Source organism: Podarcis filfolensis, assembly GCF_964270895.1.
Source record: "Podarcis filfolensis genome assembly, chromosome: 9".
Classification (NCBI taxonomy): domain Eukaryota; kingdom Metazoa; phylum Chordata; class Lepidosauria; order Squamata; family Lacertidae; genus Podarcis; species Podarcis filfolensis.
In genome coordinates, this window is record NC_139610.1 from 67,759,793 (window position 1) to 67,780,607 (window position 20,815).

The following is a 20,815-nucleotide window of genomic DNA, read 5'->3' on the forward strand; positions in this document are numbered from 1 at the left end:
CGGTGCATTTGCACCGTGCTGACCTCTCTGCTGCCTCGTCCCTCCCCTCTGCGGTGTGTAGCAGTGACTCAGCCAGAGGTAGGTCAGGTTAGCAGCACAGCCCCACCACAGCGTCCCCTGCTGCATCCAAACTCCAGCTGCAGCCCACACCAGAGTGGCAGATTCACATCTGAAGCGCTGTTGCTCACAGAAGAATGCAGGAGGGGTGTCTTGTCTTTTGTGGCTTGCAATGAAGTGACTTGGTTGATTCAGGTGCTAGAGGACCTGCCTTCTCGAAGGCAGAGAAAGCACAGATGTTGCTCTTCTATTGTGCTATCTCAATTCTTCAAGGAGACAGACTATCCAGTGGTTCTCAACCTGTGGGTCCCCAGATATTTGTTGGACTACAACTCCCATCATCCCTGACCACTGGTCATGCTGACTAGGAATGATGGGAGTTGTAGTCCAACAGCATCTGGGGACCCACAGGTTGAGAAACACCAACTGTCTGCCTGGGGTGCTTCATTACTCTCTTTCTCTCTCTCCTACTGCTCTTCTGTTTTTCCTTGTATCTTTGCATTTATATTTGTGTGGTGTATTTTTTCCCCTGCTGAAACTGGATTTGCTCTACATGAGCTACATTTTGCCTTGCTAGGGATCTGGCAAGAAAAAGATACGATTTATGCCTTAGTAAACCTCTACTAAAGACTTTTCCTGCATTCTGTGTCTTGTTGGAATTCACGTGCCTATCAAAGTTCCGCTGCTCTGCTGAACAAACAATGAGGCAAGGGTGTCCCAGGTCTTGGGGCACTGGTTCTCGACAGTGCCAACTCCAGGCTAATGCAGTTAATAGGCCTGAATCTTTCCCCTCCGGGAATATATTAACTTAAAATTCATTGGCCCCATAGCCAGATTTGTACCAGCCCTGCTACACACCTGTAATACCCTGTTTTGAGGTCCTGCACTGGCTACTCCCCTTCTGTGTTATACTGTGTTATTTTCAGTTTACTTTATAGACCAGGAAGAGGAGGGGAAAGATATCTATATTTCTTTTATAAATCATGGAGTTCTGCAGATACCATCATTTTTAATTGATTTCTCCAATCCACACATCCCTCTTGGGAGTACTTTTCTTGCTCTGAAACGGCCCCAGTGGAGATCTGTACTTAAAAATTAAACTAGGAAGTTCTGAATAATAATAGCTCAGTTAAAGCTCAGATTGAGCTGGAGCAAACCAGGGCCACTGTAAAGACTATGGAGGGATCTGATGGCCACGGTAATCGTGGAAGTGTTATTTCATTTTATTTTGTAAGATCGTTACCTTGCGGCGCTGTGGGGCAAGGTTCTTAGGATTGCTTAGGAAATGTTTAGGATTGCACGGCATTTACCTAGCTACTTGGGGAGTAAGCACCATTGAATTCAGTGGGACTTGCTTTTTAGTAGACCTGTAGAGGCCTGCAGTGAAAGGCTCAGTTTACACACTCCACGTTTTCCTCTAAAAATTGCTGGCTGCTGAACCATTGCAGTCAAATAATTTAAAGTGGATTGCTTACATTTTCCTTCAAAATTATAGGCAGGGATAAATACAAAGTGCTTTGTATGTCAGCTTCACCATCTCCTTCATTTGATGCAGGTATTTTATTTCCAGTATAAACAGGACTCTGTGTTTTTGTAGCTGATTCTATGCAGCAAGGCCTACTTTGTGTATTCACATGGTGTAAACATGTTTGTTGTCCTCTAGCCTGAGAGATTCCTGAGGACCGTAGCTCAGTTGGTAGAGCATGAGACTCTTAATCTCAGGGTTGCGGGTTCAAGCCCCATGTTGGGCAAAATATTCCTTTGTCACAGAGGGTTGGACTAAATAATAATAATAATAATAATAATAATAATAATATCTTTATTGTCATTGCCCCCTCTCAGGGACAACGAAATTGCTTGACTGCTCCATAAAAACACTAATTAAAACAATACAGTATAGTACAGCAAGGAAGATTAGATGACTTTCAAAGTCCAGGCTTCCCATTCAGGGCCGAGATCGCTCTGGAGAAGAAGCTGTTCTTAAGACGGCTCGTTCTTGTCTTCATCGTCCTGTATCTCCGTCCCGACGGCAGGAGCTCGAAGAGACAGTGACCAGGATGCGATGGATCTTTTACTATGTCCAGTGCCTTCCTATGGCACCTTGTGGCATAAATCTGCTCTAAGGTGGAGAGTGGGCAGCCAACAATGCTCTCTGCTGCCTTAACAACTCTGCACAACCCCATCCTGTCCTGGGTAGTACAGCTTCCGTACCACACACATAAGCCATAAGTGAGCACGCTCTCAATGGCACAGTGATAGAAGGCAAGCTATCTATAGATGACCCTCGCGGTCCCTTCCAACTCTGCAGTTCTATGATTTGGTCCCTAAACTTGAGACATCCCAGTTCTGTGTTACATGCTTCAGATGTTTCATCCTCCCTCCTTGCTTCCTACCTGTCTGCCCTGGATCCTCACTTACAATTTGCTCTGTGACTGATCTATTTGTGATTCCACCCTCAATCCAGTTCCGTCATACACTTGGTGCTGCCATGTAAAACCTTAAATACTGCTCCTCCAACTGGTCCCTGAGATACGTATGTTGCATTCATTTCTGAGCCCGGCTTCAGCTGGGGAAGGCAGGATATAAATAAATTATTATTGTTGTTATTATTATTATTATTATTTCATTCACATGTGTTTGGAGATACGCAACGCTGTGACTTCATTGTGACTCTTGTGCCCTGCAGATGAATTGGAAAATATGAAGAGCAGCTACCGAGATAAAAGCGAAGAGATGGAAACCACTGTGGGCAAGCTGAGAGTGCAACTGAAGTCCGCTCAGATTGAGCTGGAGCAAACCAGGGCCACTGTAAAGACTATGGAGGGATCTGATGGCCACGGTAATCGTGGAAGTGTTATTTCATTTTATTTTGTAAGATTGTTACCGTGCGGCACTGTGGGTTAAACCACAGAGCCTAGGACTTACTGATCAGAAGGTCAGCGGTTCGAATCCCCGCAACGGGGTGAGCTCCCGTTGCTCGGTCCCTGCTCCTGCCAACATAGCAGTTCGAAAGCACATCAATGTGCAAGTAGATAAATAGGTACCGCTCTGGCGGGAAGGTAAACGGCGTTTCCGTGCGCTGCTCTGGTTCGCCAGAAGCAGCTTAGTCATGCTGGCCACATGACCCAGAAGCTGTACGCCGGCTCCCTCGGCCAATAAAGCAAGATGAGCGCTGCAACCCCAGAGTCGGCCACGATTGGACCTAATGGTCAGTGGTCCCTTTACCTTTTTTACCTTTCAGGCAGAATTTGTAAAACCTGTTTTATTTCGTCATTTGATATTTCTAATACAGACTTTCAGATAGGAAAAATGCCGTGGACAACACTTAATCGAAACTAAGTGTTCAGTGTAGATTTATAAAGCCATGGAACTGATGAATCTTGCAGCTAGAGATGATCAAAATTAGTGGTTCCTAAATTGTGAACGAGCATATATGTACTAGGCTTTAGAGCTTATGTGGGGTTTGCTGTCAAGATCACAAATGCATGTTTTGCTAGACAAGCACAGGGCTAGTACACAGAGAGTTCTTGATCTTCCTAGAGAGCACCCTCTGTGTATGGTCACTTCCTTTGTTTCCTGTGGGTGGGAACTCTATAACAAAGGAGACAATCCTTTATACAGTGGTACCTTGGGTTACAGATGCTTCAGGTTACATACGCTTCAGGTTACCAACTCCGCTAACCCAGAAATAGTACCTCGGGTTAAGAACTTTGCTACAGGATGAGAGCAGAAATCGTGTTCTGGCGGCACAGCGGCAGCAGGAGGCCCCATTAGCTAAAGTGGTGCTTCAGGTTAAGAACAGTTTCAGGTTAAGAACGGACCTCCAGTACGAATTAAGTACTTAACCCGAGGTACCACTGTATTTCCTTCTGCCTGTGAGGAGATTCTCTCTTTCCACCATGCCTTCAAGATGATCACACATTGATGACTAAGGCTCCTGGTTTCAGCCATATTAGCTAAGACTACCAACTGTTAGATGCTCCTGCCAACCTAGCAGTTCGAAAGCACATCAAAGTGCAAGTAGATAAATAGGTACTGCTCCGGCGGGAAGGTAAATAGCGTTTCTGTGTGCTGTTCTGGTTTGCCAGAAGCAGCTTAGTCATGCTGGCCACATGACCCAGAAGCTGTCTGCGGACAAACACCAGCTCCCTCGGCCAGTAAAGCGAGATGAGCACTGCAACCCCAGAGTCATCCACGACTGGACTTGATGGTCAGGGGTCCCTTTACCTTTACCAATTATTAGAAGTATTTTTCTGCACATTGCTTTGCTGTATATGTTGCTTGCATTGAAATGTAAGTACTGTAAACCCCTTTTCCACATATCTTACCAAACAAACCAAACAAAAATGTGGTTCATTCTCTGCAGTGATAGTGAAGAGAAGTCAACAGACCACAAATAGAAGGGATAAAAAGGTGTAATTGCCTTATTCTTAATCTTTAATTAGCTGCAAAATTTATGTGTTTTAATCTCCTGAAAATTCTTCACCCAGCTATTCTTTTTGTATTTCTCCCACACATTTGGGATAGGAGGTTTGGATCTGCATCTACAGATTTAATCCTCGATCTGTTTCCCACATTTTAACCATCTTTCCCTCTCTCCAGAGAAAACTGAAAAGGGTGGGGTAGAAATCTCTTAACAAAGAATTCTTAGTGTTCTAACCAAACTACAATTCCCAGGTTTCAGGGTAGATTTGTAGTGTAGATGCTTCTGTTTACATAAGAGCTCAGCAATAGAATTGGTTTTTTTTATTATTTTGGGCCCAGAATCTAGATTACATGCTAAGTGAAATTAGACCCACATTCTACACTCCCATTCCCTACTGCCAGCCTTATCAATCTTAAACACCTTCAAGCTATTTGTGCGTCCTGTCTACCATTTGAGAACAGCTGGGTTAGATCATTAGTCGTTATAGTATAAATATACTTTAATTATGCACACTGTCTTCCTCTCATTTCAGACATAGTAGAATAATGTTATTTTTGCCCAGGACAAGAAGCCTTAGCTCAGTATATTACCCACAAGGCGTTCTTAAACTTTGCTGTCAAACACGATGCCGCTAATGCTTTGGAAATCTTGTCTTTTATAGCAATGAAAGTTGCAATGGGGATGCAAAAGCAAATCACAGCCAAGCGCGGACAGATAGATGCTTTGCAGAGCAAGATTAAGTTCCTGGAGGAAGCAATGACCAACGCAACTAAGGTCAAAACTGCTAAGATACATAATTTAGATAAATGTGTCCCAGTAGAATGGCTGGACCAAATTATAACATGCCAAAGCCATGCTAAAATGAGTGTTATCGGTGTAAATCTGCCTTGAACGTATGTATTTTGCACTAGCAAAGATTCTTACTGGAGGGGGGGATCAAATTTACTTAACTAAGCTCACAAATCCCACTGAGCATTATCTTAGGGTTGGTCCTTTTGTTTATTAAAAGAACCCTCAGGGTACTTGTGATATAGCAGCGTTTGCTAGGAGAGTTCAGTCAAAATATGTAGATTGTTTACATGAAACCCACATAGAAGCATCTTCCTTTGTCTAATAGAAAGGACAAAAGATCAGTCAAGCTGATAGGGCATTTGAAATGGAACAGTATGTCAATGTTGTGATAACTTTTACAGGGAGGTTTTGAATTTGTTAAGTTGTATATTTCAATACTGATATATATATTTTTTAAAGATTTCCCTCTGTATATTTGCTTTATCACATTCTGAGTTGGGACCAATGATCATGTCCAGCTAGAATATTTAACCTACCAACTAGTATGCAGATACAGAATTCTGATCAGTTTCTATGTGTTACCTCACAGAAGTGGGGTCATTGTCCATTTACCGTATTTTTCACTCTATAGGACGCACCAGATGATAGGACGCACCTAGTTTTGGGGGGAGGAAATAAGGGGGGGGAAATTCTGAATCCCAGAAGCCAGAACAGCAAGAGGGATCTGGCTTCTGGGATAGCCTCTTGCTGTTCTGGCTTCTGGGATAGCCGCTGGGATAGCTGGTCTAGCTTTGCACGAAGCCTCCGCAGGGCACGGGGAGCCTTCAGCCCCATGCCCTGCGGAGGCTTCTGGGACAGCCTGCGAAGCCTCCGGAGGGCAGTGGGATGAAGGCACCCCGCTGCCCTGCGGAGGCTTTGCGCCGCTAACCCCGAAGCTAGAACAGCAAGACAGAGCACTGCACAGCACTCCGCCTCGCTGTTCTGGCTTCTGGGACAGCCCGTGAAGCCTCCGCAGGGCAGTGGGGTGCCTTCATCCCGCTGCCCTCCGGAGATTTTGCGCAGCAAAGCCCGAAGCTAGAACAGCGAGACGGAGCGCTGCACAGCGCTCCCTCTCCCTGTTCTGGCTTCTGGCATAGCCGCGCAGCCTGCACTCCATAAGACGCGCACACATTTTCCCTTACTTTTTAGAAGGGAAAAGGTGCGTCTTATAGAGCGAAAAATACGGTAATCACAATCTGACTCAATTCCAGGAAATAATGATCAGAAATTCAGATTTTGAAATCAAAATGCAGTGCTGTGTTTACCTTTTCTTCAAATTTTGTTCTATTCTTTCAACTTTGTCCATCTAGGAGAAACATTATCTGAAAGAAGAGAGAAATAAGTTAAGCCAGGAATTGAGCTGTGTGGCTTCTTTAAACAACAAAATGGCTGGAGAGTTGGAGGTTCTTAAGTCACAGGATAAACGGTTGAGAGAAAAACTTGCTACCATGGAGGCAGCACTGGATAAAGTAATAATGATAATAATAATAATAATAATAATAATAATAATAATAATAATAATAATAATTTATTTTTTTATACCACGCCTATCTGACTTTGTATTATTTTGTCCCTGGTATTAGTAGACATACTGTTTGTTTTGAGTTGTTATTAGATGGCTTTTTTCCCTTCTTCCACATGTTTTTATGCCAATTAGATCTTTTGATCCCAAGCTTTCTTTAATATCACATGTTCAGTTTCTTGGGATTTATTTCCTTTTTTGTACCACTCAGTATACTAGCATCCAAGCCCCCAAACAGGACTGTGGCTGGTATTTACCTCAGTTTTGTTCAGAGTAGCCCCATTGAAATGAATGACCATGAGCATTGGCGCCATTAATTTCAGTGGGTCTGCTCTCTGAGCAAAAGTGAGCTGAATATCATCCAGTGGCTTTTAGGGGTTGTTTGTTTTTTGTAAAGCTTGTGTGAGTTTACCAAGAAAAACTCTTCAAGGGCCTCAAGTTTTACTACACAAAGTTCCCTCATGAAGGTGAATAATCTCCGCCATTTTCTCTCACAGGCTTCTATGCAGTTTGCAGAATGTCAGTGCATTATGCAGCGGCAGGAACAGGAAGCGATGCGCTTCAAGCTTCAGCACACTTTAGATGTGAAAGTAAGTCTTCAGCTTCACTGAAGAGGTGCACTGGGAGCATATCCTTTACAACTAAATTTAATTTTTGAAAGCCAAGCTTATCTCTTACCCTAGTACATTCTTAATGCATGCCCACACCAGCAAATTATTGCACACTTTGTCTCAAAGCATACTTTTGGAGGCAGGGGGCAGCTTGCAGTTTCCAAACTGTACCCCATGTTTCCCTCAGAATCATGAAGTCATAGAATCGTAGAGTTGGAAGGGACCAACCCCTACAATTCAGGAATCTTTTTGCCCCACGTGGGGCTTGAACCCACAGCTCTGACATTAAGAGCCTTGTGCTCTACCAACTGAGCTATTAAGTCCACTGATGAAAGCTGGTGCCTCATAATTTGCCTGGTAATTAAAACTTGTACGAGCCTTTCTGCAACGTTGCTTATGCATAAATCCACTCTTGACTGAGCCCTAAATGAATAGAATCAGTCTGGTCCAGCAATTTCACAATGGAAGCTTCGTTCAGGTAAGCAGTGGCAAATCTCCTCCCGGTTTCTGAATATCAACAGTTTTTATGTCAGATCTGCATCCGTTTATTCTCAACCAGTGTGGCATCTATCGCTTTGCAGGTGTATGAGCCTTTGATGGCATGGCTGATGTTATTAGCTCTTATAATAGTTCTTCCTGCGTAGATACGGCGAGAAAGCACAGACTGGGATGAAACATGCTTTCTTAAAAATGCGCCTGAACTGGTCGCGTTTTATTTTGAAGAAAAAGTGACTACAGAGTCCCAGTTCACAGTGTGCTGCTTATCAAACTCCCCACCCAACCCCACAAGATATTATTTGTTCCTAAAGGTGCTGTTTGCACTAAAAAGCACCTTTGGGGGGTGGGAATTGCACACAAGGGTGGAGATGGAGATGCATAGTCAGACCAGAGTTGGCATCTGGGTTTGTTGAACAGACTAGTCCCCATATTTTATATTTCTATTAATTGACCCATCATTAATGCTGGGCAGCTATTGTAGATTGTAGATTAGGGAGCTCTCTGTAAGTGGGCACACGCCTGTTTCTCTGGCAACCTTCCATTCTGGATTCTTTGCCGAAACCAAAGCCCTATGAACATAATTTTTATTCTACTTACTCAGACACTCCATCCACAGGAGCTGCAAGGACCAGGGTACCTGCTGGGCTCCTCTTCAGCCAGGCCACGCCTTTCATCCTTGCCTCATTCCCACTCTTCTAGCGCACCAGCATCCCAAGCCTTCGCTGGCCACATCGTAAGTATCACAAACTATCCCTGCCAGGTTTAGCAACAGGTGGCGCTGTGGGTTAAACCACAGAGCCTAGGACTTGCCGATCAGAAGGTTGGCAGTTCAAATCCCTGCCACGGGGTGAGCTCCCGTTGCTTGGTCCCTGCTCCTGCCAACCTAGCAGTTCGAAAGCACGTCAAAGAGCAAGTAGATAAATAGGTACCACTCCGGCGGGAAGGTAAACGGCGTTTCCGTGCGCTGCTCTGGTTCGCCAGAAGCGGCTTAGTCATGCTGGCCACATGACCCGGAAGCTGTACGCCGGCTCCCTCGGCCAATAAAGCGTGATGAGCGCCACAACCCCAGAGTCGGTCACGACTGGACCTAATGGTTAGGGGTCCCTTTACCTTCCATAAATTACCGTATTTTTCCGTGTATAACACACCCCCATGTATAAGACGCCTCCTGTTTTGGGGACTCAAAATTAGGAAAATGGGGAGGATTGCCCATAGTTGTTGAGCTTTGGGGGGGGCACAAAGTTGTTGAGATTGCCGAAAATCGCTCACCTGTCTGCCCAATGCTGACACTTGCATGCATCCCAAATGCCGCAAATCGCCCACCCTGTTGCCACAGCGGCAGCCAATCATCCGCAGCCCTTGCCACAGCCACCAATAACACGCCCAATAGCCGCTGGCAATCTCCGGCTCGCGGCAGCAACCAATCCCACATACCACCTTATGCACTATCCATGTATAAGATGACCACCAATTTTTGGACATAACTTTTAAAGAAAAAAACCTTGTCTTATGCACGGAAAAGTACGGTAACTTGGTTAATACAGCAGTGCAGTTTAGGGAACATCCCTCCTCTTTGAAGGAAAAAAAAAGTGAAGACATCCGTAGTATTTGGACCAGGTGGGCATCACTACCTCCTGTGGGATAACAATTCTCGGTAATTGGTCAGACAGTATAAAAATGAAAGTAGATGTTGCTTTTAACTAGTGCCAAAAAAAATTACTATATTTATTTGGGGGTGCTTCGTTATGCTTCTGAAAAGTGAAGGCCTGTTTTCATAGTATTTGAAATCCATATTTCCATTCAGATACCATCCAGGGCCAGCTGCCCTGGCAAGGATGACCCATTACGAGATTTAAAGCAACTCCTCCAAGAATTGCGGTGTACCATCGATGAGATCCCCTCTACCATTCTCCCCAGAAGAGAAAGTGACAGCGAGCCCGATTCGATTCTGGAAGGCGCTAGCAATTTATTGTAAGAATGTACAAAAACACCATGAACATGCCTTCAGAAATGGGTGAAATCTTATTATCCATGGGTTTGGAGAAGAATGATTCGTTTCAGAAATGAATGATTCTTAGGCAAGGGACTTTCTGCTCATACAATGTGTGACAACTACTGTGGTCTCTGATTTACTGATACATCACCCATGCTGTGTTAATCCACTAACAGGCTTCAAATTGGATTCTAGTTTTGCCCGGCAGCAGGCAGGAGTGATTGATGTAGTAGGTGAACTTTGAAATTCAGATTGAGCTAGTTCTTTCAAATGAACATGGAACTTGGTGGCCCTCACCCATGCAGCTCCATGTACACCTCTCATTTCTCCCTCTTCTCTTCTCATTCCCCCTCTTCTTTTTATTCTTCTCAGGTTCCTCTCTCTGATCTTCTCCTTTCTCCTGCATATTTCTAGCCCCCTCCAAACACCTGTTCTCCCTAGGCTCTTCAGCCAGCCTTGCCCTTGTCTATGATCTCAGCAGTTTGAACCACTAGCACCCACAGATTCTCTTCTGGGTTCAGGAGGGCAGCTCAGCCAATCACTGAGAGGCTTAATCACCACCACAAAATCTTTTAAGTACATTACATCAAGGGAGGGCAGAAAGTAGATCAGGATCTACTGAGAGATCACAGGGTGATTTGCAGTAGACCAACAAGGATTTCTGACTAACAATAGCCGCAACAAAATCACTCTCACCCCACCTTAAATTATACTACTGAAGAAAGCTTGGGGTAACCCAGATTGGGTTTTGATATGGAAAGTGTTTCATTCATTCTTCCACATTTCTGCAGCAATTTGCTGGGGTTTTTTGTTTTTGTTTTTTTAATGCTCATGGAAATTATTCAGCCGCTTAGTGCGAATTTTCATAATAAACATATTTCCGTATACCGTTTTGTCTAACGCACACATTTTTGCAAGTGATTTCTAATATAACACACTTTTGTATGTTACATTCCTTAATATATTCATTTAATTCACATTTCCAGAAATACGTGGTTTTTTTGTAAACAATGGTTAGAGAATTGTGCTGTAATATTCGGTTAAGTGCGAATAAGTGCAAGTTTCGAAGGATGTCTGTGTTTCGGTTCTTATATTGTTTTGGAGCCTGCATATGTGATGGTTTCAGCTTTAAATGTAAACTGAACTGAATTTCTTCCCCCTCCCTGCTGCTGAATCTCAGGATTCTGGTAAAAACAACTCAACGTAGATCCTTCAGGCCTGAAGTCTGCCCACCAACCCACTGTGCTACGTTATAGATAAGCAGCATCTTTGGACAAAGGCTTAGCAACCCAATACTTACCTATTTGTTTCAAAGCATTCTATTACTCTCCAGGGTGGGAGCAGATTAGGAATTTAAACAAGCACCTTTCATGCGGTATTTTCCTCCCACACAGGGACCTTGCAAGCAGAGACTGCATTGGCAGGAGATCACATGAAACTTACAGCAGGTGAGCCAATTCAGCCAAGGCTCTGAAATTCCTTTGAAGATCAAAGTTTCTGTGGTGCAGCCAGGTAGAAGAACGAGGATGCATTTGTCACAGTTCTGTATTTCTTTTAATGTACAAGTTGCTCTTTAGTTTCGTGAAAACCTACCGGTCACTTCTGTGATATCTGTATATCTATGAGCGTTACTTGGCCGCTCAAAAAGCTGTTCCAGGTACAGCCAACAGATGGAGTTCCCTCCAGCCTGCCTTTTTGCCTTCGTGCCACAGATATAGGTGTTTCTTGAGCTGACACAAGCACAGCAGGAGCCAGCGTCTGGCCTAGAGGCCGGGTGGGACTTGCCCGGAAAGTACAGCCTGCTGAGCTGCTCCCTTAGGGAGGAGGATTGCCCAAGCAAAAAAATATAAAATGCTCTCCTGATTCTCCAGCAACTTCCATCCAGCATGGAAGAATGAACCACTTCTTCTTAAAGTATGGGATAGAGCAGTTGCCCGATAGGAAACAGTGCCTCTTTGAGCAATGATTTTGCCTATGAACCACTGCTACCCAAGCAACTTGCTCAGGAAGAGCACTGGTTAAGAAAAGCAAGCATAGAATTGTAGAGTTGGAAGGGACCCCAAGAGTCATCTAGTCCAATGCAAGAATCTCATGCAATGCAAGAATCTTAGCTAAATCATCCATGACGGGTGGCCACCCAACCTCTGCTTAAAAACCTCCAAGGGACTCTCCAAGGAAGGAGAGTCCACAACCTCCCAAAGGAGACCATTCCACTGTTGAACAGCTCTTACTGTCAGAAAGTTCTACCTGGTGTTTAGTTGGAATCTCCTTGTAACTTGAAGCCATTGAAGAAGAAGAGGAGTTTGGATGTGATATCCTGCTTTATCACTACCCTAAGGAGTCTCAAAGCGGCTAACATTCTCCTTTCCCTTCCTCCCCCACAACAAACACTCTGTGAGGTGCGTGGGGCTGAGAGACTTCAGAGAAGTGTGACTGGCCCAAGGTCACCCAGCAGCTGCATGTGGAGGAGCGGAGACGCGAACCCGGTTCCCCAGATTACGAGTCCACACATTGGTTCGAGAGTCCTCCCCTCCACAGCAGGAGAAAACAAGCTTGCTCAATCTTCCATGTGACAACCCCAGAAATATATGAAGATGGCTTTCCTCTCTTCTCTCAGTCTCCTCTTTTCCAGGCGAAACATACCCAGCTCCTTCAACCATTCCTCATAAGTCTTCGTTTCCAGACCCTTGATCATCTTGGTCACCCTTCTCTGCATAGCGGGTGCCATCTCAGAGGCGTCTTAATTTTATTTTTAATTTCTATTCCCCCTTTAAAAGAGTGTTCTCCTTTTTCACCCAGAGGGTTTCTCCAGAGGGGCTCAAGTATTGCTTTGTGCCTGAGCATCATCACTTCTCCTTTTAATGGGACTTTTGTCTCTCAACACAGGGAAACCGCAGTCCGGGACATGCCTTCCGATGTCAGCATGGGGCAAGATACTTTCAGCAGGTGAGAAACGATGCTTTCGGTTTGGGTCCTCTGACATGACAAATTTGTCACTCCTCCCTTTTTACACAAAGGAGAAATGTTTTAGGGAGGGAGAGAAAATCTCACCACTGAGACAGTGGCAGCATCCTCTTAGCATAGTTTCTGTAAATGTATTTATTTTTTTTATCCTGGAAAGTGATAGGCAGTTTTATGTTGCAACATTATGCATTGGGGCTCCTTATAAGAGCTCAGGAAACCCAAGCTGGTCTTCCAGAAGTCTCCTGCCTCTCTGCTTGCCTTGAACCAGGCCCAACAAATTCTGCAGCAGCCCCTGAGGATCACACACAACTCCTGTAGCATATTAGCTTGCTGTTGCCAGCAGCAGCAGTTGCAGGTCTGAGTGTAGCTAGACATAAAAATCTTCCACTGCAGTTCAATAAATAAATAAGGGTGTGTTGCACTGTGCATTCATTTGGTCCATTCTACACACTGCGACATATCAGGCCCTATACAAAGACTTTACCCTTTAATTTAGAAAGCCATAGACTTGCTGGTAACAGAGCACACCAGGCTGCCCCGGACAGCTGTCTCTCCCCGCTGAGAATTAGACACATGGAAATATTTTTATATCAGGAATGACTTTCTGAGACAAACTAAGTTGAATTGCTAGTAAAAAACAACAACCAATCTTATCACAGGACAAAAACGTAAGATGAGATTAATACAAAAATTCACGAAATCATAGCACGGATAATACAAAACTTCTAAGAGTAATTGTGGCTTACCAGATTTATATCACACAAGTGGACAGCTTTCAACAAGAAAACTGTCAAACTTGCTTTTTGTATCCATCTGTGTGCATGCTCTTAGACACTATTTCTTTAACACCCTAAATTAGCTGTTAATTAATACAATTAAAAATGCTATCAATCAAAACTACAAAACAAGAATAGTTGTTTCAAAGGATGAAATCATACAAACTATTACTATGAGTAGAATGCTGTCCCCAGGGAGGTTTGCCTGGCATCCTCATTATGCACCTTTAGGCACCAGGCAAAAACGTTCTTCTTTAACCAGGCCTTTCTGTAAGGCAAGCAAAAGTTTCTTGCCATCCTTTTTTATTTCAGTCTTCACAGAGAGAGGCTATAGAACCCAGCCTCTTGGATAACGGTGTTGTCCCGAGTGAACCCCCACCCCCGTCTCTCCCTCATTCGTGACTTCTGCGAGTGCTGCTACATGCCCTCTGTCTTTGAGCTCCTTGCTCTCCTACTTTCAAGGTTCACCAGGTTCTGGGAGATGGTGGGTCTGGAATGCTTTCTAGCGACAACGTGTCAGCCAGCTGCTGCTCTGGTTCTGCCTGGTCCTCCTCTCCCTTTATTTCCCAACTTTCCCCCTCATCTGCCTCTGAGCTGTGACCTCCTGCAAACCACTGTTGTGAATCTATACTGTCTTCCTCTTCCTCCTCCCTGGAAAGGTCAGGATGGGGAAGCGGTCTCCACCATTCCTCCTCTTCCCAGTCCCTGACAGCCTTTGGCTGATTGACATCCAATGCCCTTTTAAAACAGCGCTGTTTTTGTTTTTATTATGTATTTTGTGGTTTTATATTATGATAATATGTAAAGGGAATTGGGGGTTGCTCGTGCGTAAGGGGGCTGCTGCTCTAGGCAACGTTGTCTGGCTAAACCTTTCCCTGGCTGGACAGCCCTTTCTCCGTGGCTGTGTCAGTCACTGGCAGAATCCGTCAGTGGGTGTTTCCTGAACTTCTTCCAACATAAAAGCTCTTTGACGCCAAGTCTCCGCCTAGCTTCCCTGCGCGGAAGTCTTCTGCGCAGAGTGGGCGTGGCCAGCGGAGGTCCTGGGCTCTCCCCGCTGGTCTCTGTGGAAGAGTCTTGAAGCCATCTCTCCGAAGTCCTTCCCTGCTCCCCTTTCTTCCTGGTGTCACGCCGATTTCCTTCCCCAAAGGAAGTGTTCTCTCTCTCCCTGCTGGTCCCTTCTCCTGCATCGTTGGGGAGCCTTACCTCCACTCTTGGCTCCGATGGCAGTTCCCTGACATAATAATACAAATATTTTGAAAAGCAGACTTTTAAACTCACATGTATATGACTATGTATATGAGAGGCATATTTTAATCTCAACCATTTTATACACCCAGCCATAATGCTAAGGTTTAATTGAGAACTGATGAATTCTTTTTTTGTGTGAATATGTAAGAGTGTGACTGCTTCCAGAAATATAACCCCCAGCACCTAAATTAGCCTTTCTCAACCTGTGGGTCCCCAGATGGTGTTGAACCACAACTCCCATCACCCCTAGCTAGCAAGGCCAGAGCTCAGGGATGATGGGAGTTGTAGTCCAACAACATCTGGGGACCCACAGATTGAGAACCGCTAATGATGTTTTTGTGTATGAAATGGTGTGGTTGCAAAGTACTTCTGCCCCCTTGTGCTATTTGGAGCAACACGACTGCTTTCTGGACTTCTGCGTGGCTCTTGCACAGCTCTGCTTATGTAGCAGCTCTGCTTCTTGAGATGGAGGATAAGCTTTTGAAGGCTACTATCCATGAAAGCTATACTCCATGGTCAGAGTCCGTATGCTTCCGAATGCCAGCGCTGGAGGGGAGAGTGCCGTTGCGCTCAGGTCCTGCTAGCAGGCTTTGCATGGGCATCTGGTTGGCCACTGTGAAAACAGACTCCTGGACTAAATGGGCCATGGACCTGATCCAGCTGGGCTATTCTTGTGTTCTTCTGTTTGTGCACAGGGAACCTTTAACGTTACATGCTACAGACCTCGAAGATTCAGATGCTACCCTTCCCTTCACGTCCAGTGGTGAGTTTCCATTAAACAATTCAAGAACTAATATTCAGGGAGGGCACAGTATCGGCTTGGAATATGGACTCGAGTTCTGTTTTCCAGGCCTTGATGTTGTGTTGCCTAACGTGCTCTTTCTATATGGTTTGTTTAATTTTTTTTTAACTCCCCTTCATTATTGCAATGCTGTCTTTGCCACATCCAGTGTCTAAAGGAATCTTCAGTTCCACTCCTCGTTTTACTTCTTCGAATAAACTGTCCCCAGAGGAGAGGTACAAAGACAGGTCTCCCGTGCACTCACTGTTAACGGCTCATCTGGATGACCTGAAGGTAACTCCTGCAACCTGTTCAGAACGCCGGTCAAGTCTGAAGAAGAGCAGCTCCCCGGAAGCTACATCCTCTTCTGCCTGTAGAAGTAAGTGCCAAGCTATCATCTAAAGCCAGCCATAAAACCATTGGAACAAGGGGTGGTTGGGGCTTCTTCATATGGTCTTCCCAACCCATACAGTGGTACCTCTGGTTACATACTTAATTCGTTCCAGAGGTCCGTTCTTAACCTGAAACTGTTCTTAACCTGAAGCACCACTTTAGCTAATGGGGCCTCCCGCTGCTGCCGCACGATTTCTGTTCTCATCCTGAAGCAAAGTTCTTAATCCGAGGTACTATATCTGGGTTAGCGGAGTCTGTAACCTGAAGCGTATGTAACCTGAAGCATATGTAACCTGAGGTACAACTGTATTAGATTTAGGAGAGAGCCAACTGGATAGCTTGAAAGACCTATGTTGTCTCCCAGTACATTTCCAAGCACAATTTAAAGTGTTGGTGCTGACCTTTAAAGCCCTAAACGGCCTTGGTCCAGTATACCTGAAGGAGCGTCTCCACCCCCATCGTTCTGCCCGGACACTGAGGTCCAGCACCAAGGGCCTTCTGGCGGTTCCCTCACTGCGAGAAGCCAAGTTACAGGGAACCAGGCAGAGGGCCTTCTCGGTAGTGGCACCCGCCCACCAGATGTCAAAGAGAAGAACTACCACCAGACTTTTAGAAGACATCTGAAGGCAGCCCTCTTTAGGGAAGCTTTTAATGTTTAATAGACCACTGTATTTTAATACTCTGTTGGAAGCCGCCCAGAGTGGCTGGGGTATAAATAATAAATTCTATTCTATTCTAAAGCATGAAATTCTTTATCCCAGGGTCATGGGTTCGAGACCCACCTTGGGTGAAAGATTTCTGGATTAAAGGGGGTTGGACTAGATGACCCTTGTGGTCTCTTCCAATTCTACGATTCTATAATTGCTGCCATGAGAAGGGCAGCTGCAAGATATTGCATCATCCCATCCCTCTTCCCCCTTAATTTTCGAGTGTTTCATTGCTGCTAATATGGCGGCACTGCTGGCAGGCTCTCTGCCTCACTGTGTGGAAGTGGGTCCTTAGAGTGAAGCGTTTGGGCAAAATGCCTCTGCCATTGCTTTCCTACGATGGCTTGGAATTCTCTCTTAAATGTCGATTCAAGTGGAAGCTTGACATTTAACTAATATTTTAAAAAAAGAATTTCTAGCCGCCGCCACAGAACAGCTGTTGCAGTGTAGCCACTCTCCCAGATCCCCTTACCCAGAAAGTCTTGCTCTGGGGAAGGACTCTACCGGAGAGCCTCGCAAAATCTGGACAGGTGGCAGTGGCGGCAGCAGTTGAGTGACAAAGCAAATAAGGGCTGTGAGGCCCACACACAGCCTGAGGCAATTGCCTCTTTTTGCCTATTGGATCCTCTGGCAGAATGCCAATGTGCTTCAACATCCAAGTACTATATACAGTGGTACCTTGGGATGTGAACAGGATCTGTTCCGGAGCCCCGTTCACATCCTGAACGGAACATAAGACGCAACTGCACGTGCGCAGGTCACATTTTGCCGCTTCTGCGCATGCGCGTGACGTCATTTTGACCCCATGCGCAAGCGGCGAAACCCAGAAGTAATGCGCTCCGTTACTTCCGGATCGCCGTGGAGTGCAAGCTGAAAATGCTTATCCTGAAGCATATTTATCCCGAGGTATGACTGTATTATTAAAGGGAGAAGACATTGCCCACAGGCTTGGTGATAACATCACAAGGAACAGAGAAAGAACAGAAAATGTAGGGGCATAAGGAGGACTTGGCCCAAATTTAGCTTTTTGGCATCAGAGCCAGCTACAGGCCTGAGGGAGCCATCAGCACAGTGCTCCCCTGTGGTTTTCACCAAGCAGCAGTGTAGCAAAAGGTGTCAGCAAAGTGAGCGTTTTAAATTGCCCACAATGCCCCTGGCATTCAAGTCATTCAGGAGCACTCATGGCATGTTAAAAATGGTGGGTCTTAGGCTACTAGGCTGGGTGTTGCAGCCCCATTCCCAGGTGCCCAAGGATGCCGTGTGCAGAAGTTGGGCCTCTTTTGGCACGCCAGTCAGTGCAAACATGCAAAACTTCCAGGTGTAAATAAAGGTCAAGTGGCACCTTTTATTGTCATGAAATCATGATCTAAAACCACATTATCTTAACTGGGGTTTTCCTCCTTCTTTCCAAACAGGTATCTCCTTTGGCACCTCTTGTAAGTGAACTTTTGCTTAAACATTTTGCAACGTTTCTCACTAAATAATTCTGCTCCCACTGCTGTAATGTCTCCCAGCTCACTGAAATATTGAGAAAAAGAAATTCTGCCTACTTCACACATTCCATTTCATCCTTGCCTTGGTGGTGGTGGTTTTATTTCTTCAATTTATATACCATCAAAAGATCTCAGGGCTGTGTACATTAGAAACACATTACAAAACATCAATGATAAAAACAAAATAAAAAGCACACTGCTAGACAGCCTAATAGTAAAATATTCATAATAGTAACATTCTTCTCCCCTATGCTTTCACAGGCCATAGATAGCCACAGGCCTGAGCTTGCTTTTAATTACTGATAGACAGATTTTGGTGTTAGGAAAATGGCCAGCTTTCTGGAATGTGTTTTCCCCAAGCAACTGCTTCACATTGCTTCATGTTAAGCCAGTTCCAGCTGGGTTTCCCCACAGATGATGGTGAACTTGGCCTGGAATCTGCAGGGTTTTAGTTCAGCTCCCGTTTCATGTATAATCTCCCTTCTCTGCACACTTCTTTTCATGAAAAGTGTAAAGCACACTTCATTCCTGTTTTGTGAACATGGCAGAAATGTTAGCAGCATTCCCATTGCATCTGTTTTGGCCCTTAAACAACTAGGATTTCAAGTGTAAATGTGCTGATCTTCAGAAGATCAACATGACCACCACCATCAGCCAGTGTTAATGTGATACCACTAATAAATTGTGAGCTGGCCCAGTTCCAGGGTCTTCAACACTATGGCAGGCCTGCTTTCAGATGAACACGCCGTTTATATCTCTGACTGTGATTTAATATTTTGTCTGTAGCTATTCAGGCAGGGGAAGCCAATGGAAACGCCTGCAGGAAATTACAGAATAAGATGGAGAGTCTGCAAAACCTAGTGGAAACATTGCAGTTGAAAAACCAAGGTACGAAATCATACCCTGTTTGACAATTCAGTAATTTGCCTGGAATAAGACTTGTCTTCCTACATGTTGCTGTCAACAAAAAAGAGAAGACTTTCTACACAGGATGTACCACTTACTAAAAAGTTGTCAAATTAACCTTCTTGCAAATTATTTTACTGCCCATTGCAAATATGTATGCAAATATGTATACTTGGGGGGAGTAATTCTGAGAGTCCTGGTACAGCTGCTGCAAACTTTTGGGTAGATGCATCAAGAAAGGAAACAGTGGTACAGTTAGGTGATTTTAAACTCTGGACTTAGTAGTCATGGGGATGGGGACACACACACCCTTTAGTTAGCAATGTGTATTAATTATTTCAAAACACCAGTTTATTAATCGCCTTCTGTACAATCAGTCTCAAGGCGACGTAGAATAAAAACAGCAAAAAGCATGGTAGGCCAATCCTGCTATGGAGATTGGGGGGGCTGCTTATTCTGCTTAGTAGGGCCCCAGACATTTACCCCCCTATCCCTGCACCTGCTCTGGCACCACCCCTGCAGAGGAAGGGCAATAGCTCAAACCACCCCTTGCTGACAGAATGTTTATGTATAGCATGCCATCAGTATGTTTGAGTGCATACTGGAAACATCTCTACCTGGAGGGGTCATTTGACACAGGCCAAGCAGAAAAGAGGAGTGGAGAATGCTGGGAAAAGGCACCTTCATTCCTTTGCAATGCACTGGGGACCGCCCTGCTGTTACCAGTGCTGGCTGGATGGTACTTGTGACAAGAGGAACAAGCTCTGGTCATAAATGCAAAAGGTTCTTTGCCAACCTCATCCCTTCCACTGGTGCGCATTGTTGAATACGGTCCTGGGTTTCGTGAAGAGCCAACCTGCAGCGGGACGGGAGCGTTGTTCTTTTGTGTTTTCTACCCTCCTTTGTTGTGTATTAACGTTCCTTCCCTCAATGCTACCTTCAGCAATGTCCACAATGATCCGATGCCAGGAAAAGAAGATCGAGAAGGCGAAGGAGAAGGAGAAGAAGCTGTCCAAATGAAATGTGGTGTGGTTCTCAGTCGCTCAGATGTATGTAGATTGTGCTCTGTTAAATGGAATGCTAAAAGCCTACCGTTACTGTTTAATAATAAAAGTTGCCATAGTTTTGTAATCTGCCTCTCTGTGTAGAAAAAGCAGGTTTGGCAAACAAAAGTGCCAGTCTCTTGTTGGCATAAACAAGGCAGTGGCCATATTCATCAAATGGATGTGCTCAGCTACAAACAACTCCCTAAATGTTCATACCACCTTAACTTGCATCTTATCCTTTATTATTTAATTAGGAGTTTTATGAGACCCAATGTGGTAGCTCAGTCGGTAGAACACGAGACTTTTAATCTGAAGGTCATGGGTTCGAGCCTCACGTTGGGCAGGAGATTCCTGCAATGCAGGGGGTTGGACTAGATGACCCTTGTGATCCCTTCCAACTCTACAACGCTATGATTTCAATGAGTATCTTATATTTACACCAGTACGTTTCCTTTTTAGAACAATTGTGCAGAATGAACTGGGGACCCCCCTCCCACAGGGCATTTTCCAGTCAAAGTTGGGAGAGGGAGGGGCTGGTTGGAAATCTTTAAACTGTTAATAAA

General features: G+C 44.8%; 1 protein-coding gene across 9 annotated transcripts in view; it reads left to right on the forward strand.

The window, feature by feature from the left end:
* The window catches only part of CCDC158 (coiled-coil domain containing 158), a 50,239-nt gene extending 29,902 nt beyond the window's left edge, over positions 1-20,337 (forward strand). For 7 of the 9 annotated variants that reach the window (XM_083571022.1, XM_083571030.1, XM_083571027.1 and 4 more), the window contains 13 exons: positions 2,744-2,902; positions 5,145-5,257; positions 6,625-6,783; positions 7,334-7,426; positions 8,562-8,678; positions 9,750-9,916; positions 11,333-11,386; positions 12,825-12,884; positions 15,622-15,689; positions 15,877-16,086; positions 18,223-18,243; positions 19,087-19,188; positions 20,150-20,337. In XM_083571022.1, coding sequence (XP_083427148.1) covers positions 2,744-2,902; positions 5,145-5,257; positions 6,625-6,783; positions 7,334-7,426; positions 8,562-8,678; positions 9,750-9,916; positions 11,333-11,386; positions 12,825-12,884; positions 15,622-15,689; positions 15,877-16,086; positions 18,223-18,243; positions 19,087-19,188; positions 20,150-20,226 — 1,400 coding nt within the window. In that variant the 3' untranslated portion in view covers positions 20,227-20,337. The remainder of the gene's footprint in view (positions 1-2,743; positions 2,903-5,144; positions 5,258-6,624; positions 6,784-7,333; positions 7,427-8,561; positions 8,679-9,749; positions 9,917-11,332; positions 11,387-12,824; positions 12,885-15,621; positions 15,690-15,876; positions 16,087-18,222; positions 18,244-19,086; positions 19,189-20,149) is intronic. The other 2 variants (XM_083571028.1, XM_083571029.1) reach the window with 1 other exon arrangement.
* The last annotated feature ends 478 nt before the right edge of the window (positions 20,338-20,815 follow it).